The 13,390-nt window shown below is 44.1% G+C and overlaps 1 protein-coding gene across 2 annotated transcripts in view; it reads left to right on the top strand.

Moving 5' to 3' along the window:
- Positions 1-13,390, top strand: part of CCDC68 (coiled-coil domain containing 68) — a 78,010-nt gene that overhangs the window by 24,605 nt on the left and 40,015 nt on the right. For both annotated transcript variants that reach the window (XR_012752951.1, XM_075343372.1), the window contains exons 3-5: positions 6,362-6,436; positions 11,107-11,232; positions 13,124-13,249. Coding sequence is in view for 1 of the 2 variants with exons in the window: in XM_075343372.1 (XP_075199487.1) it covers positions 6,362-6,436; positions 11,107-11,232; positions 13,124-13,249 (327 nt within the window). In the remaining variant the exon portion in view is untranslated. The remainder of the gene's footprint in view (positions 1-6,361; positions 6,437-11,106; positions 11,233-13,123; positions 13,250-13,390) is intronic.

Genomic DNA, 13,390 nt, shown 5'->3' with positions numbered 1-13,390 from the left:
GCTGCTGCAGGTACGATGTTGTTCGTCGTTCCTGCTTCAGCACACATCGCTGTGTGTGACACCGCAGGAACGACGAACATCTCCTTACCTGCGTCTGCCCACAATAAGGAAGGAAGGAGGTGGGCGGGATGTTCCGGCCGCTCATCTCCGCCCCTCCTCTGCTATTGGACGGCTGCCATGTGACGTCGCTGTGACGCCACACGAACCGCCCCCTTAGAAAGGAGGTGGATCGCTGACAAGAGCGACGTCGCAGGGAAGGTAAGTTCGTGTGACGGGTGTTAACGATGTTGTATGCCATGGGCAGCGATTTTCCCGTGTCACACAACCGATGGGGACAGGTACGCTCGCTAGCGATATCGGTACCAATATCGCAGCATGTAAAGTACCCTTTACTCTTGGTCCCTCTAGGAGGGAAAAGTCAATGTCTCTCTATTCGTTGCTGTCATTTATCTAACAATACTATACAGCATACAGGCCCTAGCGTCCAAATTGGAAGATCTCTGCACTCTCCACTGGCTGGCCACCTTCAAGATCTGAAGCTTGGCCTAATTCTACACTCAATACCGTATTTCTGCACAAGAAGCAAAAGCCCATGGCATGGTCCTCTGCTACAGTCAGGTCGTTTTCCGGGTCTAGTTCAGACCTGGTTACAATAATCTACTGCCACTTATCACGGGTCTTCTACTGGCGCTGGTCATGAGTCCCTACTCAATACCATATGTCTGCACAATGGCCCACAGAACTGGGTCATCTCTCAGGTCACAGCCTACTACAGGCACCAATTACGGGTTTTCCACTGGCACAGGTGACAATCTTCTACTGGCATAGATCATGGGCTTCAACTGGCGCTGGTCACTGATCTTCCTCTTAGCTCATGTCACCAATCTTCTTTTCTGGTCATGGATTTTTCTCTCTCAGATATACACTGAGGAGCAAAAGTGTAATAATGCTTTGAACTTTTGACTTTCAGGCGCCAAATGTCACCATCCACTACAGCTTTGAATGTGAGACGACCTTCATTTTATAGACAATTATCTTGGCTATCTCACGCATAAATTTCATTGATTATGCAGATTCTTGTCACGTCGCTGTATTGTTACTGTTTTGCTCCTGGTGGTGGAAAAAATCTTTTTCTCCCTGTGTGCTACAAATTACAACCTGTTCTCACATTCCCTAATAGCTCAGTGTGTTATTAGGTTGATCCCCAAGCAAAAATTCACTAGTTCGAATCAAAGAACGGTAATGAAGAAGATTTCCCAAGAAAAAGAGAAGCAGCATCATCCAGCTCATCGATAACAGTCTCTCGGCCAAGAAAATAGCCAAACTGCATCATGTGAGTACTATGATAGTTAGTTAGAAGGATATGAAATTAAGTCGGTCCATCAATTTAAAAGCCAAGAGGTAACATCCAGGCAAAATATCGGAGTCAACAAGACGGCTCCTCGCAAGGTCTCTCACTTCTAGTGCGACAAACCCGGCAGTGGAGGCGGCTCGTATGCTCCATAATAGTGAGATCACAGACGTCCATGCAGTCACTGTGCAACACGTTATATAAGTCTGGAATGGTGGCCCGAAAAAAGTTGAAGAAGCCTCAACTTCAATATCATCATAAGACGCATCAATTGGAAATGGGTGATTTGGAGCCATGAGACGAAAGTCAATAGATGGCTCCGATGGATGCAAATGGGTCTGGAAGAAACAAGTAAAAAGGGGCTAATGGATCGAGAAATTGAAAGACCTGTCAAGTTCAGTGGAGGAAGCCTGATGATATGGGGGTGTTTCAAAGCCAAAGGCGTTGGATACTTGACCATAATCGATGGTGGTCTCAATGTTGAGATATATGTGAGTATGCTACAAGACGAGTTAATTCATACACTCGAGAACTATGGGTATGAAAAGGACGACATAGTGTTCCAGCAGGACAACGACCTGAAGCATACGGCGAGATTGGAGAACAAATGGTTCAATAACAATGAAGTAGAGGTACTGGATTGTCTCCACGCTCCCCAGACCTCAACCCAATCCAACACTTGAAGAAAAACCTATATAAATAGCTAAGTGAGGCAACCAGTATGCACCAACATTGGGAACATGTAGAAAAGACCTGGGATCAGATTTCGGTGGAGACATGGTTAAAACAGATTGAGAGCTCAGTAGGATTCAGGCAGTGTTACAAAATACTAACAAAATAATAAAAATAAAAATTTAGATTTTTAGGAGCAAAACAGTAACAATGCAGTGACATGACAAGAATCTGCATAACGAATCATATAAAAAAATGAAAGTGCCTTGCACTCCTAGCCATGTTCCCTAACCTAGTGTTGGTTTTATCAATGGATTTTTTCAACTATTAAATAAATTCTTTGGATTTTACGGATGAGATTTGTGCTGGTTTTACAACAGTTTTTTTTTGTTACCTGGAGTTTTGTGACTGTGCACTATTCAGGTGAGCTGATCTCCCATTTTGTTCTTGTTAATAACTAATCATATGCTAAAAAGTCAAATTTATGTATGAGATAACCATAAAATTAACCCCTTCACGACTGAAGATGTAACGGTACGTCCTAAATCATGAAGGGGTGATCACCTCTGTCTGCTGCGGTGAGCCGGTGGTGGACCGTGCACATGTCTGCTGATTTGTACAGCTGACATGTGCAACTTTCAGGCACAGGTGGATCTGCGATCCACCCGTGCCTGTTAACCCTCTAAATCACACTGTAAAAATATGACAGCGTAATTTAAAGTGCCGCAGCGGGGAAAGCACCACCATCTGAGGCCCCATGACGTGATCACAGTCAGTCGATGGTTGCAATGGTAGCAACGACTTATGTGATGACTACTGTTGCTATTACAATATAGTTCCTGTTACAGCCGACAAAGCAGCAGCTGGAACCGGAATGTAGCATTTCTGCTGATCAGAACGATGCTGCTCTGATCAGGAGAAATAAATCAGTAATCAGACTGCTGATCCTAAAGGCCACTTTACACACACAGATAAATCTGCGGCAGATCTGTGGTTGCAGTGAAATTGTGGACAATCAGTGCCAAGTTTGTGGCTGTGTACAAATGGAGCAATATGTCCATGATTTCACTGCAACCACAGCTCTGCCAAAGATTTATCTGTGTGTGTAAAGTGGCCTTTAAATTCACCTTGGAGGAAAAGTAAAATTAAAAAAAAAGTTTAAAAAAAAATAATAACAAACCTAAAAGTTCAAATCACCCCCCATTTGCCCCATTGAAAATGAAAGGGTTAACAAAATAAAAAATATACACATGGTATCGACGAGTTCAGAAATGCCTGACCTATGAAAATATGAAATCAATTAAACTGATTGATAAATACCGTAGCGGGAAAAACATTCCAAACTCCAAAATTAAGTTTTTTGGTTGTCACAAAATGCAATAACAGGCGATCAAAACGAAGCATCTGCGCAAAAATAGTACCATTAAAAATGACAACTCGAGATCCAAAAAATAAGCCATCACTGAGCCCCAGATCCCGAAAAATGAGAACTCTAGAGGTCACGAAAAATGGCGCAAAAAGTGCGCCACATTTTTGGACAAAATTCAGAATTTTTTGTAACCCCTTAGATAAAAGTAAACCTATACATGTTTGGTGTCTACGAACTTGAACCAACCAGAGGCATCGCACCGAGACATCAGTTTTACCATATAGTGAACACAGTGAATAAAATACCCCAAAAACTATTGTGCAATCGCAATTATTTTGAATATTTTCGCACTAGGACTTTTTTTGCCATTTTCCAGTACAATATATGATAAAACTTATTAGTTAATTTAAAAGTGCAACTCGTCCCACAGAATACAAGACCCAATAAGATTGACGGAAAAATAAAAAAGTTACTGCTCTCGGAAGAAGGGGAGCAAAAAAAAAAATGAAAAATCACTTGGGGGTGAAGGCGTTAAGGTAGCCTCACATTCAAAGGTATAGTGGATGGTGAGATATGGAGCCTGAAAGTCAAATGCTCACAACATTATTACCCAATTGCCCATCAGTGAAGCTCAGGTCTTCTCCGGGATCTTCAGTAGGATCATTTTGTGGTGATGCGGCTGTAAGATTTCTGGCCTTTTATTTTTAGTAACTGTGACACAACTGTCACCTGACTTGGTGTATCTTCTTATAATTATCCCTTCCCTCTAAGAAACTGATGATTCGCTTTGTAGTTCCAGCTGTTCTTACAATTTCTGGCCACTAGATGGCAATAATAACTTAGTCAGATTTAGAAATTCTCAATTCCTTTAGGCTATGTGTCCACGGTAGAATGTTGCTGCGGATTTTTCTGCATGAAAATCCTCGACTTTCGCGGCAAATCCGCACCTTATTTTTGCCGCGGATTTGCCGCGAATTTACCGCGGAATTGCCGCGGATTTTGATGCAGATTTTTTTTTTTTTTCCCCATTCTATACCCAAAATCCGCACCAAAATCCTCAACAATAATTGACATGCTGCAGATTTTTCCGGATCAAAATCCGCGGCGGATTTGCAAAATCCGCAGCATGGACACAGCATTTCCAAAATGCCATTGAAATGGCTTGGAAGTGCCGCTGCTGCAGATTTTCGGAAAATCCGAGGTAAATCCGCGGCAAAAATCCGCGCAAAATCCGCAGCGTGGGCACATAGCCTTAGACTTATTGTTTATTTATAGCCAGTAGGTTAGACCTGATGCTGTTACTACATATACATCTGTAATGTAAGACACCATATAGGCTTTTAACAAGTGTGTGGCATGCAGGCAATGTCCTATAGCGAGCGGTGCACTTCCCTTTGACATATTTGTGGTTATGAGTTAAATAAGTTGCATAAGTTAATGTGGTTGACAAGCGCTACTTTTTTTTTTTACTATGAGTCTAAAGACTCACAGGCAGGTGGTTCCTACCAGAGACAACTATCTGCCTGTTGTAACTAGCGCCAGCTTAGAGAGGTCACCGATCGCTCCTGCCAGGGATTCAGCTGCTCCATGTCAGCAGAGCAGCTCTTCTTCTTCCGGGCTGCTCTGTCACAGGGGCGTGACTGTCAACATCATGCTGATTGACAGACAGCTCCCCCAATTAGGCAGCAGGGTACTTGCTGTTCAATCACAAGGATATCTGCAATTCTTGCACTGTTAAGAGAACAGAGCGGAAGAGAAGATACTGCTCTGTTCACATGATGTCAGCGTAATTCTCAGAATAGTCAGTAGGAGCTGTCTGTGACCGCGATTTGATGGCAGAGATCAGTACCGGGCAGGACACGCTAGACAGAAGCCCCGAGAGAGGCTTCCTACCTTCTGGCTCCTCTTTTGATTTGATGTCACATGTGCATCATACAGTAATAATGATAAGAGATGAGTGAACCCGAGTCTCGGTGTTCATACCAAACATGGACTTTTCCCAAAAAACAGAGTTCGGGTGCTTTACGTAGGCAAACCAGCCCCGCGAGCATTGCTGGGTCGGGTACACTCGGTGTTCAGCCCAGTGCGAGACGCTTGCAGTGTTTGAATGGGGTAACAACAGCGTGATTGGATGTAGTGTGCACCCCCAAACAAATGGAAAAACCCCACCCATCCGGGAGACCCGAACTGCCTAATTTTTTACTTACATTGGGGTTCAGGTCAAGTCCGGATCCCAAACCGAACTTTATCTAAAGGCCAGCTGCATCGGCCAGACTGAACTTCCATGGGTTCACTCATCTCTAATAATGACGTTGCGCTAGGCCTGCTAATCAAAACAAGAGCCACGTATGTAAGGGGCAATTGATCCGGTAGCTGGACTAGGGTCCTAGCAAATCGATTGTGCCAACTCTAGTTGCGACTCTAATGGATGGTATCTGTGTGCTGCCCATTATACTGCGAACCCATTGATTAACTCGAAGTAGACCAAACCTATGTTTATTTCATTTAATTTTGTGGATCATAGGTCAACAAAACGAGAACATGTATAAATGGCACCAAAGGCTATAATGGGTTTTATGTCCTATGCGCAAAAACAGAATAGAATATGTACAGTGCACCAAAATACTGAAGTGTGAATGGGGCATTCAAAGAGAAGGGAAGAAAAGAGACAGTAAGTGATATCAGCTTTGACTTCACAACAGCCAGAAACAGGGAGCTGTCGGATTTATATCAGAAACAGCAGCGCAGCCAGCTATGCACAGAAGGGGTACAGTTTGTACAACGACATATTAATAGCAAAGTTTAAATGTTCATCATTTACAAAGTTGCTTAGTTTTGCATGTAAGAAATAAACCAGAAAAATGAAAGGATAGACATTGACTTTATATAGCAAAAAAGCGATATCTGTCACCCACACCGGTGTCTGCATTACATCTGCTGTAAAGAAATTTTCCGTCTTGTTCTTTCAGATCCGAGCTACATTAGAGAAGATTCAGAGTCATTTATTTAAAGATGAATTGTACAGTAGGAATGCGCAGGAGAAGGTAAGAAAATATATATATTTTACCTATTTCAAGATATTTTGTTCATGAGAATGTGAATTTTAAAAACCCCATTATACTAACAAAATAAATGTATAAAAATCTGTGCTCTTTTCCTTTCTGATAGTGGGGCCTCTGAGCTTGGACAACCATAGGTTTCTCAAACTGACCATTATAGACCACCCCGGCTCCTACAGACATACAATTGTAGCTGGAAAATGTATCGTAGACCTCTCAGGTTCCACCTGCCTGAATTGCTACATTACAGAGCCATGAGAAAATGAGATCGTTTTTATATTAATACTAACTGTACTACCCGGCTTCGCCTGGGTTAAAAACTGCTGTTAACAATATAGAATGTATTAAAAAAAAATGTATTCTGCACACAAAAACTACAAAACAAATAGATAAAAATGTAATTATGTCTGTCCCCCATCTGTATATATCTCTCTGTCTGTCTCTCTCTTTGTCTGTCTGTCTCTTTCCCTGTCTGTCTCTGTCTCTTTCTCCGTCTGTCTCAATCTCTTTCCCTGTCTATCTATCTCTTTCCGTGTTTATCTATCTCTGTCACTTTCCCTGTCTGTCTCTTTCCCTCTCTTTCCCTATCTGTCTCTTTCCCTCTCTGTCTCTTTTCCTCTTTCCCTCTGTCTCTTTCCCTGTGTCTGTCTCTTTACCTGTCTTTGTCTGTCTCTTACCCTGTCTGTCTCTTTCCCTCTCTTTCCCTGTCTGTCTGTTTCCCTGTGTCTGTCTTTTTACCTGTCTGTGTCTGTCTCTTAACCTATGTGTCTCTTTCCCTCTCTTTCCCTGTCTGTCTCTTTCCCTGTCAGTCTGTCTCTTTGTCTGTGTCTGTCTCTTTGTTTGTCTCTTACCTTGTCTATGTCTGTTTCTTACCCTGTCTGTGTCTGCCTCTTTCCCTGTCTGTGTCTGTCTCTTTCCCTGGCTGCATTGTGACACACCGACATTCCGTATAAGGGCGTGGCTGCGCATTCTTCTGAAGTTCTGGCTGCACTGTGGCTCCCAGCTCCATTTGCTTTAATGGAGGCAGGTTTTTTGGCGAATAACTGTAAAGCGCAGGGTTAAACTTTCCCCTCAAAACATAGCCTATGACGCTCTCGGGGTCCAGAAGTGTGAGTGTGCAAAATTTTGTGGCTGTAGCTGCGACGGTGCAAATGCCAATCCCGGACATACACACATACATACATACATATACATACACACACACACATACACACATTCAGCTTTATATATTAGATGATTATTGTATACTTTTAAAGAAGGTCTCCAATTTGCACAATCCCTACATGTTATAAGGGTCCCAAGATGAAAAGCTGAACACAAAGTGTCTTCCTCCTGGGACTCGTAGTGTTGTGCTGTTACCCTACAGCACCTCCACAGGAGAAAAGAAGTATTACACAGTACTCATTCCATTAGTACCAGCTACAGTTTATCAAAGATGGTTTGGTGAGGTGTTATGATCCAGACTGAATGGTGGTTGCAGTACTTGTTGTTGTGTGAAGTTGAGTTGTTAGCCCTTGTTGTCTTTTTGTCGCCACCTTCTTGCTCTTGCTTTTCTCGAGTCCCTCATTGTTGTTTACTGTATGTTTTCAGTGTGTCAGAGTTTTGTTTTTCTTCCATGTCTGTCTTCATCTGTGTTTCTTCTTGACCCTTCCATCCCTGGTGAAAGGGGGGAATAAAATCAGTTCTGGTCAGGAGCTTAGCCAGGCATGGGACTCAGGCATCTCCACCATTAGGGGTAACCTTGAGGTTAGGGATGGATTAGGGATCCCTAGTGTGATAAAGTCACTAGGCTACAGTCACATCATGATAAAAGCGTTTGGAACCTGCCTGGCTCCTGTACATTGAACAACGCTGCTGGGAGGAAAATAACTTTTTTCCTCTGGGCAGCTTTCGAATTTCAGTCATAAAGGAGATGCCTTCACGGGTTCACTCTGTGTATAGATGTAACTCCGCCCAACGCACTGACCAACAGCTGGGTCTAATGCTGAGCGGCTGTCAGTCAGTGTGGGGGTTTCATCTATGCCTCCAGCAGTACAATAAAGCTGTGAATGACGAGATGGCTCTGGTGATCCGTCCCAGTCTATCCATCAAAGCTGACAACTGAGTTGACAAAATCAGGAAATGTTAGCCTATTGTGCTTGAGTGCCAAGCGGGAAAATCTGCAATATTGTAAGGTTGTTTTTTTGTTGTTTTTTTTCAATTAATAGACACAAAAAAATGAAAAAAAATAAATAAAATAAGATCTTAATTTAAATAATAGGTCATTTTCTGATAATTCCAATAAAGTCTGAACCGACACAATTTTTTTTCCTAGAGCTATTCTTTGAATGAGCTCTCAACCATAAAATTAGGATAGTATGTGTATATTATTGATTATTTTGTACAATATATTATTGATTTTTTTTTGGGACCCTATATTATTGATTATTTTGTACAATATATTATTGATTATTTTTTAGCCTTTTTCTCATTTTTATAGCCCCGGCGGAGTGACTCTGACTTTCCTGTGCAGCAATTACTGTATCCTCGGTGTTTGCTTTTGGCAATTACATTGGATTAGTGAAGCCAGATGAGCTGTAAAGTTGTTGACATACAGTGTGTGCTCACTGGGTGTATTTCCCCGCTCTGCCTTCTTTCTCATGGGTCCTGATTGGCAGCATATGATTATTTTATATGCACAGGGTCAAGTTTCTGTTGGACCTTGAATAGATCGGTAGGCCAGTATAGATTACAGTACAGATACCACTTGTTATCAGGTTGCTCCCGATGCTCTTTGCTCTCCTGAGAAGCGTTTTTGATATTTACAGTGCTTACTCAGTAGGGTTCCCAGAATCCTTGGCGTTTCTTCAGGCGTTACCCAGATTACATCAACAAGACCTGTCACTTTTGCAATTGGCTGTCATGCGATGTTCGGCTTTGCAGAGTTGTCAGACTCTGTTCACACCACAAGCAATCTGAGGCTTCTGGATTGTTCAGCCAGAGCCGGGCGTTGGCTGTTTCAGGTTCACTAGTCTTCAGCTCTGCTGGAGTTAATTCCTGCAGATTAGTGAGCAAGACCTAAGAGCTCAAGTTGCTAACTGCCTGGCGCAGTTGTCTCCTCCCTATTTAAAGTACTGCTTCCTTCCTGTAAGTGCCGATGATAGCTTCAGGTTTTTACTCCAGCGATCCCCGTCTTGGCAATTTTCCTGTGTATAGTGATCCGTGTTGCACTTCTGAGGGGTGTGAGTGATCCCTTGTTGTGCGTTACTTCCTCCTCTTTTTCTGTTGTGTTCCCAGTACACATAATGCCTCTCCTTTGTATTTTGAGTGCTGTGTGTATGAGTTTCTGTTCTTCCTTGTCCGCATCATTTGGTGGGGTTTTGTCTTTGTGTTTTCTGAACCGCCCCGAGGGTGTGGATGAGGGGGAGCAAGATCAGGGCTCGTACAGAAGTTAGTCACGCTGAGGGCTCAGACCTGGCTACCACCAAACCTACCTCTGAGATAAGGGTCAGCGCAGGGACAGCAGTCTGAGGGCCAACCAAGGGTCACCTGTCCCATTATTACATACCCCGTGACATCCCGTGACATTGGAATGCAAAGTGATTTGAGTCTGCTCAAACATGCTTTGTAAATACTGTACATCTGAGCTAAAATATAGTGCTGAATGAAAATTTAAGAAAGCGTTCCCCAACCCTATGCCAAGGTTTTTTGAGAGAGGAAAAGGATGGGGGTCTTCCAGGACTAAGATATTGATGACTGATCCCATTTACTTTGATAGGATCTGAGCTGCAGTATCAGAGAACGGCCACTACATGGCGTATGGAGCTGTGCTGTTCCTGTTCCATACACTGGCGGCTGTCTGACCAAATTTGTGGGGGTACCAGCTATCAGACCCCTACCAATATGAAATTGATTGCCTATTCCTAGGCTGGCCCTCAGACTTAAGACCCTGCGCTGTCCCTTTTCTCAGATGTAGGCTTTATGGTAACCAGGTCCGAGCCTCCAGCGTGACCCTAACCCCTGTCCATAGCCTTGATCTTACTCCTCCTCTCACACACCCTTGGGGCGGGCCAGAAAACACAAAGACAAAATCCTACAAAATGACACGGACCATGAAGGACGGAAACTCGTTCACACAGCACTCAAAACACACAGGAGAGTTAATATGTGTACTGGGGAACAATGAAAAAGGGAGGAAGTGACACACAACAGGGAAACACTCACACCACTCAGAAGTGCAACACGGATCACAATTAACAGGATATCCACCAAGACCGGGATCGCTGGAGCTAAAGCTGAAGCTGTATATAGGAAGGAAACCGTGCATTAAATGGGTGGAGACAGCTACAAATGAATGAAAATGGTGGTTTCCCCATCCTAAAATAAGACACTCTTAAATAAGGGGTCTCCTGTTGCGCAGTACTTAGCCATGTGGTGGTCCATTCATATGGTCCATTCAGATGGTGGTCCATTCATTCAATTGAGTGTCATGTAATACCGCTCTTTCCCTCTAGTGGCCACTGTAGTAAAAATGCAAAGTTCTATCAGCGGCATCGATCATCTGATCACAGGCACGGCTAGCATTTGATAAAGAAATGGTAACACCTTTTCAATCTCTTTGTTATTCTATTCTAAGCAATTTTTTTATTAATTATTGACTTATTTTCCTTTAACAGAATGGGCTTGGTGAGAAAGACAAGGATTCCTTCCAATCCCGGTATAAACGGATCATTGAGAAGTTAAAGGATCAAGACCTGCAGATTCTGGATGTGAATAGAGAAAATGAAGATTTGCAGATTAAGGTGGGATCACACATTCAGAGCGTCCAACTGCTTGTTGGTAGTACTCGCCCATCACTACATATAGCCAATGACATTAGGATGTATCCTCAGCGTAAAGAAGAAAGGAAGTCCTGAAAGTGATGATCCAGCCCCCGCAGAACCCTGATCTGGCCCCTGCAGAGCTCTGATCCGGCTCCTGCAAAGCCCTGATCCCGCAGAGCCCTGATCCGGCTCCCAAAGAGACCTGATCCGGCCCCCAAGGAGACCTGATCACACAGAGCCCTGATCAGGCCCCCAAGGAGACCTGATCCTGCAGAGCCCTGATCTGGCCCCTACAGAACCCTAATCCGGCCCCCAAGGAGCCTTGATCCAGCCCCCACGGAGCCCTAATCCGGCCCTTGCAAAGCCCTGATCCCACAGAGCCATGATCCAGCCCCCTCAGAGCTCTGATCTGGCCCCCAAGGAGACCTGATCTGGCCCCTGCAAAGCCCTTATCCGGCCCCCACAGAGCCCTTATCCGGCCCCCGCAGAGCCCTTATCGGGCCCCCACAGAGCCCTCATCCAGCCCCCAAGGAGACCTGATCCGGCCCCCAAGGAGACCTGATCCCGCAGAGCCCTGATCTGGCCCCCAAGAAGACCTGATCCCGCAGAGCCCTGATCTGGCCCCTGCAGAACCCTGATCCGGCCCCCAAGGAGCCCTGATCCAGCCCCCACGGAGCCCTAATCCGGCCCTTGCAAAGCCCTGATCCCACAGAGCCATGATCCAGCCCCTGCAGAGCTCTGATCTGGCCCCCAAGGAGACCTGATCCGGCCCCTGTAAAGCCCTCATCCGGCCCTCGCAGAGCCCTTATCCGGCCCCTGCAGAGCCCTTATCCGGCCCCCGCAGAGCCCTTATCCGGCCCCCGCAGAGCCCTTATCCGGCCCCCGCAGAGCCCTTATCCGGCCCCCGCAGAGCCCTTATCCGGCCCCCGCAGAGCCCTTATCCGGCCCAGAAGGAGACCAGATCAGGCCCCTGCAAAGCCCTGATCCCGCAGAGCCTTGATCCGGCCCCTGCAGAACCCTGATCTCACATCATCCAGTCTGTGATCACATGAAGAGACAGAAGGATCTGAACAAGCCTCAATAACAGAAGATCTGGGGTCAGTTCTCCAAGGAATGTTTGGAACAACCTTTCTGCAGAGTAAAAAACTGTGTGCAACTGTGTCCAGAAGATTATATGTTGTTTTGATGACAAAAGGTGGTCAACAAATATTGATTTAGATTTGTATTACTTCTATTTTTAAAGCATTCTTAGGGTATGTGCACACAGTGCCTTTTTACTGGATTTTTTATGCGGTTTTTAGTGCAGTTTCATCACTAAACTGCAAGCAAATCCTTATGCCATCAAAGTCTATGTTGCATTTTTTTTCTCCCTTGCAGATTTGGTGCAGAAATACATCTGCAGCATGTCAATTCCTTCATTGTTTATCCACTTAAGAATGCATAGAAAATGCATGCAAAAAACACATTAAAAACGCTGCAAAAATATGGCAAAATCACAGCAGAAACGCACAATATTTTTCTGCCAAGAGATGCAGATTTGGTGCAGAAATTTCTGCAACCAAATACTCAATATGCGGACATAGCCTTCATGTGCAGCATTTTTTCCACACTTGCCTAAGACTTTTGAAAATTACCATACATATTGGAAAAAAGCCACAAATGAGCGTAGAGAAAAAAATATATTACAAATTATTTGTGGTGTGACTTACAACCTGTCAATGACTTTACTAGCAAGTTGTGATGATATACTAAATTATTATCAAGAGAAATTCCGAGTTCATAATGAAATTTGGACTGATTCATAAACAATTTCTAAATTGCGGAGTCATAAAAATATATATTTTTTTTAGTATAATATGTTTTGTTGTAGTTGGAAGCGACACGTGAGGCCGGAGCAGGAGCGATAAGGGATGCATCACGTAAACTGTACGAAAATTACAACAAGAAGTCTGAACAACTCCGGAAATCTCATGAAGAGGAAAAGCGGCAGCTGCAGGTAAGAAAGATTAAAATATGGCCGGCTATGCTGCTCCCCTTAGATTGTCGGCCATCCTTTCCAGGACACTGTTGTCGGCCATCCTTTCCAGGACACTGTTGTCGGCCATCCTTTCCAGGACACTGTTGTCGGCCATCCTTT

Source organism: Anomaloglossus baeobatrachus, chromosome 1 (genome assembly GCF_048569485.1).
Source record: "Anomaloglossus baeobatrachus isolate aAnoBae1 chromosome 1, aAnoBae1.hap1, whole genome shotgun sequence".
NCBI classification, from domain to species: Eukaryota; Metazoa; Chordata; class Amphibia; order Anura; family Aromobatidae; genus Anomaloglossus; species Anomaloglossus baeobatrachus.
The sequence above is the reverse complement of the archived record's forward strand: the minus strand, read 5'-3'. Positions and strand labels throughout refer to the sequence as shown.